At 39.8% G+C, this 15,141-nt stretch overlaps 2 protein-coding genes across 6 annotated transcripts in view; one reads left to right on the forward strand and one right to left on the reverse strand.

Annotated features, from left to right (window-relative positions):
• The first annotated feature begins 865 nt into the window (after window positions 1-865).
• On the forward strand, window positions 866-8,267 carry LOC129365862 (cilia- and flagella-associated protein 157-like). Its single transcript, XM_055039405.1, has 9 exons — window positions 866-1,064; window positions 1,921-2,180; window positions 3,418-3,571; window positions 4,521-4,788; window positions 4,864-4,985; window positions 6,246-6,396; window positions 6,568-6,707; window positions 7,444-7,581; window positions 7,728-8,267. The coding sequence occupies exons 1-9, from the start codon at window positions 922-924 to the stop codon at window positions 7,879-7,881; spliced, it is 1,530 nt and encodes a 509-aa protein (XP_054895380.1). The 5' UTR covers window positions 866-921; the 3' UTR covers window positions 7,882-8,267.
• A 358-nt stretch (window positions 8,268-8,625) lies between these two features.
• Window positions 8,626-15,141, reverse strand: part of kank1a (KN motif and ankyrin repeat domains 1a) — a 41,387-nt gene continuing 34,871 nt past the window's right edge. For all 5 annotated transcript variants that reach the window (XM_055039400.1, XM_055039402.1, XM_055039401.1 and 2 more), the window contains 9 exons: window positions 14,455-14,580; window positions 13,570-13,678; window positions 13,037-13,240; window positions 12,255-12,342; window positions 11,585-11,804; window positions 10,750-10,892; window positions 10,347-10,547; window positions 9,311-9,409; window positions 8,626-9,234 (listed from right to left, as the gene is read on the reverse strand). In XM_055039400.1, coding sequence (XP_054895375.1) covers window positions 9,172-9,234; window positions 9,311-9,409; window positions 10,347-10,547; window positions 10,750-10,892; window positions 11,585-11,804; window positions 12,255-12,342; window positions 13,037-13,240; window positions 13,570-13,678; window positions 14,455-14,580 — 1,253 coding nt within the window. In that variant the 3' untranslated portion in view covers window positions 8,626-9,171. The remainder of the gene's footprint in view (window positions 9,235-9,310; window positions 9,410-10,346; window positions 10,548-10,749; window positions 10,893-11,584; window positions 11,805-12,254; window positions 12,343-13,036; window positions 13,241-13,569; window positions 13,679-14,454; window positions 14,581-15,141) is intronic.

The following is a 15,141-nucleotide window of genomic DNA, read 5'->3' on the forward strand; positions in this document are numbered from 1 at the left end:
CTTTACTCTTATTTCCACTTGCATTCTTGTTTTTATTTTGTCATATTTAAATGACTTACAATATTACTTATGTAAAGTTGAGGAAGCCTATAACAGGCTTATGAAGAAAATATTCAGGGTCACCTTTGATTTGTCTGCGTGTAAAATGAAAACATGTTCTAACTAAAATTAAATTAGACAGAATCACACTTACCATTTATGTTGAAGTGAAACGTTTTGTTTGTACACAAACTGTTGTTTTAATATTATTTTCTGATGTGTCCATTTAAAATACAGTGAACAGTTAATTTACTGGCAGTAATTACCTTGTTCTAACACAGATATACACTTCACATGCAAGTATTAGCAGAGGATGACAATTAAACCCAAGGAGGAGATGTAGTTGAAGATTTATCAGTCATAAAATCCAGAGTCGGATCCATTTATATAAATGCTTTTTTATTTCTCAGAATTGACAAAATCTTAGTCCACAGAACGAAATACTATAAAACATGTTGGGAGAGACGAAGGGAGGATAGAGTGAAATGAGAAAAACACACAACAGTCAGAATCATCTGGACAAAATATTCAAAGAGGAAAACGGAGAATTTTATCTTCAGACACAAGTTGGGATATTTATTTGGAAATGAACGGCGTTTCCTGAACACAACATGGTCACGAAAAACTACAGTGCGATTGAGTTGAAAAGACAAGTACATAGTTTAAAATAAACGCTTTTGCAATAAATAGCCTCATAAATGTTTTTGGAAAGGATATATGTATATTAAAAGAAGTATTTCAATAAAATAGTCGGTTGAGTCTAACTAAATCCAGGAAGAAGCCAATTTTACCAGGGGTCCCTGAAGGCAGCGTCGCCTAGCAACGGTGGAGTCCAGTTGCTCTGCGGGGTTGGAAGGTTTTAGCTAATCTTTAACCGACACAATGCCCAGAAACAAGCAGAGAAAAAGCGGCGAAAACAAGAAAAAACTCAACTCCGCGAGTACCACAACCAAAGCTGGTTTGGACGATAAAGAAAAGAGGTTATATCTGATTCAAATCGGATGTTTGAACGAGGAGCTGGAGAGGTAAGACCAGAAAAAGACGCTGCTGTTTAAACTGGAAGGTGAAGCTGGATCCTGCTAGCAACAAGTCCAGGCGCTTTATGCGTCTGAATGTTAATGTCAGTTTGAATTTGGTTTATTTAGGAGGACAGTTGACTTAATATACATGCAAAACAACTTTTACACTATAATTTGGAGTTCTTGTGTCTAAACCAGTTCAAAGCTGTTCAGTCAATCATTAAGTTTAGTGGCTTACATCATTATTTTAATATAATCTGAAGAGAAAAATCTGTAAAAGGTTTAAGGAAAAAATCTTTCATTTCTGTTTCAAAGTATATTTAATGAATGGGGAGAAAATTACAAAATGATTTGTAACAAAATCTACAAATTTTACAATTATTCTCAGTCCCTGAGGAAATATAATTTCAAGGCTTTGACATTTATTCAAATTTGTTTTCAAAAATCTTGTTATTCTATTTACTTGTTTTAAATTACTTACATCACTCTAAGGTAAATACATTTTCTACATTTTATAGCTTGTGATTGTATTTGTACTATTGACATGTAAGACCTTGGATGGAGTAGAGATAGTGAAGTCTATTCTAATCTATTCTATAAATGAAATTAAACTATAAATGCACCGAAAGTGGACTGGGTCACATTTGTAAAAATCCAGTCTGTGTTATCAGATTGAGTGGCAATCAAATTGGTTTTGTGCCAGTCCAGTCTGCAGTGAGAATGGAGCCGGTGATGCTGTCGGCTGGTTTCTCCTCCAATGATTTCTGTGAGCTGAGGAAAAAAAAGAGCAAAACCTCGTAAAATGGGCAGGAGCATTTTAAAACAAAGCAGTCTCTTAGTGGGTTTTAACTTGTTTTGTCAGGTTTCAGATCAAATGTCATGAACTTCAGAAGCAGAACAACATCCTAATCTCCCAGTGCGTGGACAAGAAGGACATCACAGCATACCTGAAGCACTCCCTTTCAGAGAAGGAGGGGGAGCTGGCCGAGCTGCGTGAGCAGCTCGAGGAAGAGCGTCACTCCTCTGTCCAGGAAAAGCGTTCCCTGCTGCTGGAGCAGGGCCAGCTGAGGCAGGAGCTGCAGGCCCGAATCGATAAGCTGGAGGAAAAAAACGTGGCACTCGGTGAGACTTTTCACTCCCTGTGGGAATCTGCAAGAATGCCATGGTGGCGTTGGCAGAATCCGTCCTCTCTCTGATAATTTTCCCTCCGTGTCTGAGATAATTCAGGGTCACGTTCTGTTCTGTTCCGATTAATCTGGGAAAATGTAGCGAAGTTTCATTTTGTGAAGGTCAGTTCTTATGTTGTGCAGAAACGAGCAGTTTTTAAAAAATAAAATCTTTAAGAAAAGCAGCTTTTATATGGCTTTTGTTGTGAGGTTTGGATCAACATTTGCACAGAATCAGACAAACGCTGCAAGAAAAGGCTGCAAACTTCTGCATCTTACATAAACACTGAGTTTTTTCAATCCAAGATCAATTAATCAAAGCAAAGAGACAAAAATAGATGAATAAAATAAGCCATGAAACCAAAGTCTGAACAGCAGTTCAGTTTACCAGAATTTATCACTTATTATTTATCATTTATCACAACAAACTTCGTTATGTCAAGAATTTTGATTTATCACACAAAATTCCAACTGATGATGTTAAAAGCTCACCAAACTGTCCACATGGCGGGACTGTTAACACATCAATAAATATCAATACATTTGAAAATATAATTAAAACATGATAAAATGCTGTTACTGTCTGCTGTTTAGTGACGCAATTTACATTTCTTTATGTGAATGGGAACGTTTTGTAAGAGCAGTATTTGTACTTGTGGGACTATAATTGCTGTGACACACAGTCAAAACCACACAGTTACCTAAAAAATAGCAATAAATTATTGCAATTAACTAATCAGAAAAATACAAACTGTGACCCAATGCTAGGTATGATTCACTTCACATATCTGGGATTTGAACTGAACTGCCTTTTTTTTTCCAAACACAAACATAAATATACTGAATTACACATTGATTTATAACTCTGCACCAGTACAGCACACTTAAATACGCCAAAGTTTGGTCAAACATCTAAAAACATCTTTAATTTGTTCAGTTGGAGCAAAGAGGAGTTCAACAGCAAAAATAATAGCTTGATTACATAAAATAAACCTCTTTTCAAATGGTTCAGAAAGTAAAGTCAGGAATTCTACACATAATATAAATAAGGGACAGAAGTAGACTGAGTAGAGCTGCCCTGGTGGATCAGCCACTTTGTCTCCAATAATCAGTCTAGAATTTTTTCGGGACCAAAACAAATATTAATGTCAGATCTAAAACTCTGCTAACTTTCTCTCCTCCTTTCCTGCCAGCGGAGAAACTTTGTGACCTGGAAGAGTTTCAGAGGCAGAAGGACGGGTTGATGGCCGACATGGAGAATCTGGAGAAGCAGCTCCAACGTCAGAAAGAAGAACACAAAGACGAGATCCGCAACCTGGAGATGAAGTCGCAGCTGGAGAAGAGGAGGTTAAGATGCTGCAAATCACACGCCGCTGTTCCTGAAACACTTAAAAAGATAAAATCCTGTCATTTGTTCTCCCTTGATCAGTTTAAACTACAGCACTTTGCAAATGTTTTCACATCCACACTTTTAACTGCTTTTAGAGGTTTTATCCTTTCATGTTTGAAAAATCCTGAAATCATCATGGCAGCAATTCAGCTGTGCAAAACGCCTGGCTGGACCGAGCGCTGCCTTTGAGGCGTAGCTCCTCCTTCAGACTAGTCAGCAACAATTAGCAAACACCTGCTGCGCTCATTAAAGGAGCGACTTCTAAGAGCAACGCTGGCAAAACCTGATCACAGGCTTAACTGAGGAGCCAATTTACAGCAATTTCAAGGTTTTGAATTGGGACGTAAAGTTTCCCAATTTAAAGCCATTGCAAAAATACTAAATCTTATTAAGTATTTTTGATCTACCTTATAATGCAAATATCTTGGTACAGTTGAAATAAGACAAAACTGACTTTCCTGCCAAAACTGGAAGTTTGTTTTAAGTAAATAATTCCTTAATATTGATGAAAAAGTCCTAGATCCACTGGTTCACTTATCACAAGTTAACCTGTCTTGTAAGTGAAACAATCTGCCAGTGGAACCAGGACTTCTTTCCCAAATTTAAGAAATTATTGAGTTCAAACAAACTCCTGTTCCTTGCTGAAAAGTTACCTGTGAATTAGCTTCGTCTTACTTCAAGTATATAAAACACTGGAGCAAGAAACACATATAACTTGTAAGGTTTTGTGTTTTTGCAGTGGATTTGATATGTAACGAATAAAGTTAACATGACTTGATTATGCTATATTGGTCTGGAAAACCCATAATACTGCGCTTTATATCATACAAAATGCCAATAACGTCTGATATTTTCAACGTTTCTGTCTTATTATTTCCTCCAACTCCTCTTCTAACCTGGGAAAAGGTTAGAAGAGGAGTTGGAGAGAGAAGTGGCAGCCATGTCGGCGCAGGTCCAGCATCTGGTGGAGCAGAAGCTCCCCGAGGCGACCCGGTCCGTTCTGCAGGAGAACTTGGAACTGCAGAGCCTCCTGGGCCGGCTGTCGGCGGTGAGCCGCTCCCTGCAGCGGGAAAACGCGGCGCTGAGGGAGAGGAAGAAGCAGCTGAGCGTGGACACGGACGTCCTGGAGGAAACGCTGCGCCGCGCGGCGCGGGCCAGCTGCATGCGTCAGAAGGTGAGAGGGAGGTTTGTGCAGCGGCGTGCCGGCTTCCCGGTCGGACCTCAGCAGTGCTGCTCTGCTCTCCGTCAGGACGTGCAGCAGCTCACAGGACAGTTTCAGCGGCTGCAGCAGGACGACAGGGAGAAGCAGCAACAGCTGGAGCGGATTCGGGCAGAGCAGGCGCAAGTTCTGGCTGACATGGAGGCACTCAGGTCAGAATCCACTGCACTGGTGACAAGACCTATCGCAATTAATCAATAAATTAATTAATCACATGATAAATGAAAGCAAACTCAATAATTTCCATTTATATAATTTGTTGCTTTCCTTTATACCAAAAACTGGATGGTAAGAGTCTTCAGCCTGGTGTTTTAGTCTCAAATAAACCAATTATTGAGTCTTTATAATTCCTTTTCTTTGTTGTTTCTGTTGTTTTCTTTGTATAAATTATTTTAGATGTTTAAAAATTCTTCCAGTTCCAGTCTTAAATGTTCATCAGAATTTAAAGTTTATTGGTCTTTGAGAATTTGTTCTTGCATTATTAGGACATTATTTCCATTATATTACTTAAAAATCATCTCAAAACAACAATATCATTTTCTGAAATAACTTCACTAAAACACAAAATCTCAAAGTATTTTGGCTTCTAGTAGAAATATCTTTTTACATTTCAAATGAGACAAAACCAAATAAAAAGTAACTATTCTGTTAGAATTAGGAGCTTTTTTTTAAATTAAATAAATTATTCATATTAATAAAAAAGTTCTATTTCCACTGGAAAATTATTTCACTCAGAAGAAGACATTTTATTATAAGTGAAATAATCTGCCTTTAACTTTCCTTTCTAAAGATATGTTTTGCTTTTGTGATAATTAACATCAGAGGAATTATAAATATCTTCGGTTTTAACTTCATCTCCAGTCTGTGGTGATGCTGAATTATGCAAGTCTAGATTTAAATTTGGTCGACTTTACAGTCTAATTGTCAAATTAACTAAATTAGATTATAAATGTCGACGAGTTTCATTTGTCATATTGAAAATTAAAAGCAGGTATTAAACACACTTTTCTGTTTTTTTTAAATAATTGTTCTGATGTAATCATTAAACATTAGCAGAAAATCATCTTAATTAAGAGAAAAAGATGTTAAAAACATCAAAGTCTGTCTAATTAATCTCGGTACACTGCAAAAACACAAAATCTTACCAAGAAGTTTTGGTCTAGTTTCTCATTCAAATATTCTAATAATGATGATCCACTGGAAGATTAATTATCTTATAAAAAGGGAAAAATATCTTGTTGTAAATTACATAATCTGACAGATTTTTGTGTTTTTGCAGTGCAATGATTCACTTAGAGTTGGAGTTACTGAAATAACTACAATCATTTTCCACTTTATTGAGTGGATCAGTAAATAAGTGCTGCTGTTGGAAAGCTGACCTCAGTAATGGAAGAGCTGGGTTCTGCTTTCAGACTGGACCGGGCCGCTCTGTCTGCAGAGTGGAGCCGGAGCCGATCGGAGAGGAATCAGCTCCAGGTGAAGCTGGCGGAGGAGAAGAGGAGGAGGAGCAGGATGAAGAGCATCCTGCAGCAGGCAGCCAACGCTCTCCGACAGGCCCTGAAGGTACCAGAGTCAGGATTTACAGAACCAACCAGAACTCATGGTACTGCATAAAAACCTGGATCCAACTCAGTTATGGTCCATTTCTGTTCACCTGTTGACAGAAAATACAAAAAACAGAATAATAATAAGAAATGATGTAAACCTGGCAGGCTAATCGTTTTGCTCCATCAGGAGGCTCCAGCAGAGCAGCAGGAGGAGGGCGGCGCCCCCCAGTGGAGACGGCTGCTGCAGAACCTGCAGGAGGTTCTGGACCGACAAACAGGAAGCTGTTCCTCTGCAGAGAGGCTGAGCGGGTCGCAGGCATCGCCACGGTAACAACACACGCTTTACTGCACACTTTAACCTGCAGCTGCACACAGCAGGTACAAACTCCAAGTTTTCATCTCTGCCTCTTGACAGGTTGAAGTTTTTTAAAGCTGCAGTGTGTAACTTTTATAAAAAATGTTTTTAAAACATTTTTCTTTTACATATTTGTTTATACAGTCACCATGTTGTTACAGTTTAATACGAGGCAGATAATCTGTACCTCCACTTCCTTGCTGAGCTACTGTTACCCTCTTAAGGAATGCACCAAAAACACCCAATCAGAGCTAGGAGGCGGGGCTTAGCGCTGTCAGTCAGTCTCCTGTACTGGTTGCTCGATTTTGTGCAGAAAAACAACTTGCTCTTTATCCACAGTTAGCGATTACTCAGCTAGCTATCTTTGGCATTCACATGGAGAATGATTGACAGCGCTAAGACCCGCCTCCAGATTCTGATTGGTTGTTCCTGGTTAGCACTGGGAGAAAGCAGAGAAACTCAGATCATCTGTCTCATAACAAACGGCATAGTGGTAGTTTCAACAAATATGAATATATTTTTAAAAATTACAGATAAAAATCCACTTTAGCTGAGTGACGATTCTCTTAGGAGCAAAAGTTCACAAATTTCTCCTGAAGATCTGATGAGCGGCGCCGGGACTGATCCTCGTTCTTAGTAAAAATGTTTCCTTTTTCTGGGATGAAAAGTTTTCCAGACTGAATTTTGTCGCCGTTTGTGTCTGAACAGAGCAGGAAGTTTCCAGTCCCAGCCATCCTGTCACAGAACCCTCGATTTCTGCCTGGTTTCCCGACCCGGACCGAAACCCAGAGGCGCCCTCTGCAGGTCGGGAGCTGCATCGTGCAGCAGCCTCCTTCCTCTGCACAGGTTTGTTCAAACAAAATGAGTCAGTAGGAGACTCAGGTATGTTTTAATTTTCAGGAACTTTTAATGCTTCAGGACTTTTTAAAAGCTTCTATCAAACATTAAATTAAAACGATTCTCACGTTTGATTTGTCTCCTCTTTGACTAAGGAGGCCCACGATTCAGAAGAGTTCCAGCTCTGTGAACTTTTCTTGTTCATCTGTGGGATTTCTGACGTCCAAACAGCCCAACGGCCAAAACCTCCCTCAAAAAAATCTGAAAATCACAAGAAAATATTTAATCACCACAGAAAAATATATTTAAACAGAGAACTTTGAGATTCAGACGTACATCTGTAGGATTTATTTAGTAAAAATATTTCTGCAGTGATTTTCTTTAACTTGCTTTAGAAAATCACTGTTCTATTCTCCTAAATGTCTTAAATACACCAATGAGGGCATTTAATTAGAATTTGGTTTTATAATAATTTCTTTAAGTTTTTGTTCAAGCTGGAATGATTTTTAACATCTGATACCAAAAGTATTAATTTAACTCTTTTAAGCTGAATCATGCAGAAAACTAGTTTTTAATTGCAATTTATATTGTTATTGATTTATTATCCAGCACTAAGATTAGCCTTTAAAATAATTCTCGTAATTATTTAACTTCATATATCAAACTAATTAAAGATATTTTCAAACAGATTTCAGTTCCAGTCAGTTTTGTTAGATGAAAAGTTTATGTTGTAAATCATTGGCAATAAAGAACTTAAAAATAAATAAATTAACATGATTTGAGTTTTTCTCCCTGAAACACTGAAGCAGTTCCTGTTTTTCTCCTGGATGCGTCTTGTGTCGTTTACTGTCCATCAAAAATTATGAAACCAAGTCGAAGAGGAAATGGGAAATATTTAGGGCAGAAAGGCTTCAGACATGATTTATCAGTTATTGCCATGTCCTGGTGCTGTGCAGGTGTTTGAGCCCCAATCAGACGTTTTACAGGAGAACAGAGATGATTAAATAATATATGTTCACAGAGTTTGTAATGCAATAATTCAAACCAAACATGCAGATTTTAAATCTTTAATCAAGAATCATAGTTAAAGGCAACGTTTCAGGCACTTCAATTCTCACGTGAAGATGAAAGTCAGCACCTTAACGAACACCAGAGAAAAGGTTTATATTACAGACGAGACAAACTGGTGAGCAACTAGACTCTCCGTATGTACAATGAAATACATATCTGCATTAAAAACTATACTCTCATAAATATAGAACTTCATGGATTGTTGAGGAGTATTAGGAAGTATTCAAAGGTACAGTTGGGTTACTCGGGGTTTGTTTGAGGCTGGGATGATGGGAATATCGATATGAAAACGTGGATTTAAATGATTATCTGAGCTTAGAGAGGAAAACAAACGAGACATTTCAGGCACAATCTGATGGTTACATTCATATTTAAAGGGCACTTTGGGCTCATCGCGGTGGAAAGAAAACACGTAGATAAATAGAAAAATAAAAATAAAATCCAGGAATCTCATTGGTTGTCGGGATTAAGGGAGGAGGGGTTGTTCTGTGAGAACCAATAGCAGCGCAGCGTTGGTTGGGTCGGGGGTCAGTCGAACATTCCCCTCCGCGTCGGGCTGGGCGACGTTTTCCTGCCGAGTCGAGGCGTTCCCTGAAAGACACGGCGACACGAAAGGGTCAGCAGGTCAGCGACAGGTCGTCCTGTAGCTGCGGAAACGGAAACTCACAGGCGACTGGGCTTTGGAGAAGTTGACGTGGGCGTAAAGCAGCACGGCGATGTCTTTGTGCCCGGCTTCCAGGGCGATGGACAGAGCGTTACTGCCGTCCTACAGGGAGGAACGCAGAGATCAACATGTTTATATTTTAGAAATACTAAAATAAAAACGCTCGTCAAACTGACGACTCTGCAAGAAAGTTGGGGTATTGTCACGTTTTAAACATTCAGATTCGAGCCAAATTAATTTAGCAAAACTTTCAGCTGTGGATGTTTCTACACTGTAAAAACACAAAAAGTATTATTCTGACTAGATTCAGGTATTTTAGTTGACTTGAAATAAGACAAAACCAACTAACTTTTTAGCAAGTTATAGGATATTGTTTTAATTAATTTCTTAATTTTAATGAAAACGTACCAGTTCCACTGGCAGATTGTTTCACAAGACATTTTCCTCAGAAGTGAATTAATCTGCTAACTAATCGAGCACTAGTAATATTTTATTGATTAATTGCAGGGCCTGTAATTAATCACATTTTAATCAACAAAATGAGCAACATTTTTAATTCAAAACCCTTCTTCCTACTAAATTATTGAAGAAATAAACATGAGCTCAACAATGAAAATATTTGTTTTTAATCTGTTATTTAATCTTCAAACTGATGCAAACAGCTTCATATGCATCCAGCTTTCCGGTGCTGAACTTCTTTAAGCGATCGGGACTCTGATGTTAGCGATAGCGCCTTTTGCTCCTCCTGCAGGTTTACATTCAGATGCTATTTTAAGCTTGAGTGACTTTGAGTGACTGCTGTTACCACAACTTGAACACAACAACTTTGTTTTCAGCGCCCAATCAGATCGCTTTCAGAAGCACAAATCAGCTCCAGTGAGTCGTGAGAGGCAGCTTTATCGTCCATCACAGTTGGCGAATGTCACTGGTGCACCAGATTTACAGGCGTACCAGAAACACAATGCGAAGGTTCCGGGTCAGGACTTTGGTGTGTTTTAATTCTCTGCAGGCTTTAGGTACTGGGTGGAGTTTAACTCACGCTGTCGCTGAGCGTGGCGTCGCAGCCCGCCTGGCCCAGCAGCAGTTTGACGATCTCGACGTGGCCGTGTTCGCTGGCGCACATCAGCGCCGTGGAGCCCTCGTCGTCCTGGACGTTGACGTCGGCTCCGTGGGCCAGCAGCGCCCGGACCATGTCCATCCTGCCGTGACTGACGGCGAGCATCAGCCCCGTCTGACCGGCCTGCAGGACCACAAACAGTTTCAAACCCAACCTGCTGCTGCAGCAGCAACAAATGTCTCTAAACTTAACCAACCCTCCTATACCTACAACATCAATTAATTTGGGGTCAATCGTCTGGGTTACACAAAACAGTGCAAACTTAAAAAAGGCCAACGTTGGTGACCTCTGGCCTTCTCAAAGGTCGTGACCTCTAGTGACCCACCTGACTGGCGCGGGCGTTCACGTCTCCCTTACTGAAGAGCTCCTCCACGATGGACATGTCCTTCGCCGTTTCCACGGCAGCCAGAGCGGCGAGCATGATGGGCGTGTAGCCGGCCTTGTTCTGCTGGTTCACGTTGCACACGTCTGAAACGCACACACACACGCACACACACACACACACACACGCACACACACACGCACACACACACACACACACACACACACACACACACGCGCACACACACACACACAGAGTCTGAACAGTCATGTCACATTTTTTTACGTTATTGATGTGAAAAATGCGTAATAATTCTGCACCAGATGCCGTAAATCAGGAAGTAAACAAAGACTAAAAATGAGGATAATTCTGAAATGAAGTCAGTGAAGCATCACATCACAATCCCACCTCTGGGTTCTGACTCCGGTGCACAAGTTGCAGTCAATGCTCTAATAAACAATTTCTGCAAGTTCTGCTTTTGTTTAATTTACTTCCTTCATAAAACTTTTATCTGCAATGGAAACACTGTTTTTGCATCACATATGTCCCATGACCAGCAACTGGATGTTGCTACTGGCAGAAACCATGAAGAAGACAGGAAGTAGTCGGAGGACTGAGAGTCGTAATGATTTATCACATCAATACACTTCAACAGTTTCTTATTTAATGGAAACATCACAATTTTGAAATTGTGTTTTATCAACAGTCATGGATTATTAATATTTTACAGACATTTGTAATGGAAATGCAGCTACAGATCATTTCTGAATGTCTTTAGACTGAAGGTATTTATAAACGGTTACTTCTGCTAAGAAGATCCGAAACGTTTCAGTCTCACCTGCATCCAGCAGCTTCTTCACCACCTGGAAGTTGGAATGAGAAACGCTGTAGTGCAGCGCCGTGTTGCCGTTGCCGTCGGCCATGTTGACGACGTGGCGCAGCACGTCCATAGAGACGGACTCGAAGGCGCGCAGGTAGTCCTCCACCATCGGCGCCAGCGCCGCCTTCTGGCTGGACGCGCGGAACCACTCATGCTGCACCGTGTTGAGGCTGGCTCTCTGTGGAGGCAGACGGGTTACTGACCCGGTTCAACGACAAGCTTACAGGTCAGTCTATTATTTATTGGACCTGTTTAAAGGATGTTGTGTGGACCAGAATTCGCCCCCATATCCCTGCTGGAGGGCACAAAGCTGCTAGCTGATGACTAGCATCGGTTTTAGCTGTTATCATAATGTAGCCATGATGCATAAAAGAAAAGCGACACAATGCTTTACTGCTAATTGTCAACTCTACAACAAGATAACAAGGTCGAGAAAAAGTTTTAATTAAGAAATAGAGAGAGGGAAAAGTAAGTTGGTTATGCTAGTTATGCTAGCTTGACTTTGACAAACTTACCATGCAGTTGTGGTGTGGAACTTAATCACTAATTTTTAACATTTCACTTTATTCTTGTGGATAAATAATTGAAAACCTGATCAAAACTGATGGCAGAACTGAAAGTTTCTCACCAGATCTTTGCTGCTCACTGCCTTCGAGTCGCTGAGGTGAGTTTTGAGAACGTCGCACGCTGCCAACATCTTCTCACTCAGCTCATACCTGCAAAACACAAGAAAATGGTTTATAAACACCTACATGGATTATGTGTTTACATCATACTTTCTGAATTATGACAGATCATATCTGAAGGCAGATTATTTCAGGAACATATTACAGTTTAACTTCATTAATCAGAAAAACAGCAGTTTTTTTATGTTGATGTTTGAGGGCGCCATCGGTTTTTTATGCTAACTTCATCAGCTGCTTGACCTTTAGGAATCTAGAATCACAATCCAGTGTCACTGAAATGAATACATCTTCAGCAGAAACAAAAGTAAACAAGTTGATAAAAATAATAAATAAATCGCAGAGTTACAGTGAGAAAAGGTCACTTAAATATTGACAACCAGGAGAGATGCACCAGATTTTTCAGGACTAAAACACAGAAAATGGAAAAAATATCCTTCAGGTTATTTAACAAAAAAATCCAACAGAAAATTAAAGAATTTTAAAATCACCCCCTTTTATGCGCCAAGACATTTCAGCCTCAAAGCGGTTCAGGTTTCCTGTTGGTTGATACGTTTACAGACGGAAAATGGAGGGACTTTTTAGTTTCAATGAAATTAACAAACAGGAAAATTCTGAAGTTTGTATATTTGATCAGAAATAATCGATCAAACTGTTTTGATCAGTCGTCTCCCATCATAAAAGATGGGAGATCTTTTAAAAGGAATTGATATTTCCAGTGACTGACCTCTCTCTCTTCTCGTTCTCTGAGCCTTCCTCTTTGTCCTTCTTATCCTCATCCTCGGCTCCCTCGTTCTGGAACTCCTCCCCAATTCGCCTTCCTCCCACTTCCTGGTACTCTTCCCCCTTCTCTTCGTCGCCCTCGTCTTCCTCCGACCCAGAAGAGCTGCTGTCCTCAGAGCTGGACTCGTCGCTTGATGTAGTTTCATATCTAGACCACAAGGGGGCAAAAAAGAATCAGATTTTATCACCTGGATGTGAGTTTAAGAGAAAAGAGGATCAAATGCAGATGTGGGCAATGACTGAAAACTGTATCTAAGAGTAGAACGACTTCAACATAAACTTACTCAAGTAAAAGGAATAATTAGCTGAACAAGAAATAAAAAAAAGTAGAAATACATCATAATAAAAATACTCCTAAAAGTAAATTCATGTGGGGAAGAGTATTTACTGGAGTACTTTTAGGACTCCAGTAAATGTAACTCATTAAATGTAACTCTCCAACTCTATGAAAACGAAACAGCTGAACGTTTCGCGTACCCTCCGTTGACGCCAACAAACTGCAGGTTCTTCTTGGTGCCGTTGGCGTCGGGGCGGCCATCTTTCTTCTTCATGATGGATTTCAGGGTGTTCTGACTTCCTGGCTGACCTGCAGAGAGGAAAACACAATCCTTAAGACATTAAAACTAAAATGACCCAAAATGTTGACTCAACAATAAATCAAGCATGCACTTTTGAAGCATGAACTCTTTTTTGTAGGAATCTGGTTGTAGAATCAAAACTTCAGATTGTTTTTGTTGTTAAATAAAAGTTTGCTCATTAGTCTGAGATCAACTGAAGAAAACTGGAAGCATCTCAGTGACGACAGAAAGAGAAAAACCAAATATACAAAGAGAGAAACGGAGAGAGGAGAAAATCTTCTCTTGTGTTTTCCCTCCTTTCTGCTGACAGGGATCAGCAGAGGCTGCAAGTGCAGAGCATCAAGTTACAATGTGTGTGTGTGTGTGTGTGTGTGTGTGTGTGTGTGTGTGTGTGTGTGTGTGCGTTCAGTAGCAGTCATTGGACTCGTTTCCTGTGTTTTGACAGGTGTGAGCAGGTGATAGTTTTCCTTCCTCATCTTTTGTCTGCTGTGTATCTGCAGATTTTAACGAGGTGAGATTAAAGCTGCTGTAATCTGTAATCCAATCTGAACCTACAAAAAGGAACAAAAACTCTACCTGATTGATAAAACACACACACCGCAGCCGGTGTGAGGTGTGTGTGCAAGACGACTGAGAGGATCCCCAGCTCTGATTGGCTGATTTATGCATTCAGGTCAAAGGTCAACACGCTTTAGCCTCAAACCTCCAGAGGGCGCCGTTACTAAACATTAATCAATAGATGCATTTACAGTGTATGGATGGAAACAAATGGACGGCTGGATACCGTGCAGCGCCGTCGACATCTGCAGGTCCATGCGGCTCTTCTGCTCCGCGGCGCTGATCTGCTGCGGCGAGTTTTCAGGACGATCTGCAGCTTCAGCGTCTGGCAGTGGCAGCATCAGACTGCGCTCTGAAAACAAACACACACTTCATGAACTGATCCACACGGAAACATCTCGGTTTTTAATATGAATGTAAATAAATTAACTGATTACCTGATAAATCAAGACTAGCTCAATAATTTCCATTTGTTTCCCTTTTCTACCAAATTCTAGATATTTTTATAATAAAATCATATTTTTATGAAAAATGTTCCAATGAGAGTTTACACTGCTGAGATTTCTGATGTATTTAGAGGAGAAACGGACCCACAGCATCACAGATCCTCCACCGTACTGAACAGTGAGCTGCTTTCCCACATATTTACACTGCAAAAACAAAACATTACCAAGTTTTTTTTAAAACTAGTTTCTAATGGAAATATCTCAGACAAAACCAACTTAATTTTTCAGCAACATGTTGGGGCTCATTTTATGTCATTATTTCCTTAATATTAATAAAAATGAACTAGTTCCATCAGCACATTATTGAACTTATAGGAAAACACTTTTCCTATAAGTGTTATTGGTGAAATAATTTCCCAACAAAACTAGAACTTTTCATCAATATTAACTCAAAACAAGTTCCTACA

This window comes from Poeciliopsis prolifica, unplaced genomic scaffold (assembly GCF_027474105.1).
Source record: "Poeciliopsis prolifica strain line A6 unplaced genomic scaffold, Auburn_PproV2 SCAFFOLD014, whole genome shotgun sequence".
Classification (NCBI taxonomy): Eukaryota; Metazoa; Chordata; class Actinopteri; order Cyprinodontiformes; family Poeciliidae; genus Poeciliopsis; species Poeciliopsis prolifica.

Coding starts and splice junctions, on each gene's coding strand:
- LOC129365862 (XM_055039405.1), top strand. CDS start 922: ATGCCCAGAAACAAGCAGAGAAAAAGCGGCGAAAACAAGAAAAAACTC. Junction 6,708..7,443: donor GGGTCGCAGGCATCGCCACG/GTAACAACACAC, acceptor GTGTCTGAACAG/AGCAGGAAGTTTCCAGTCCC. Junction 7,582..7,727: donor AGCCTCCTTCCTCTGCACAG/GTTTGTTCAAAC, acceptor TCTTTGACTAAG/GAGGCCCACGATTCAGAAGA.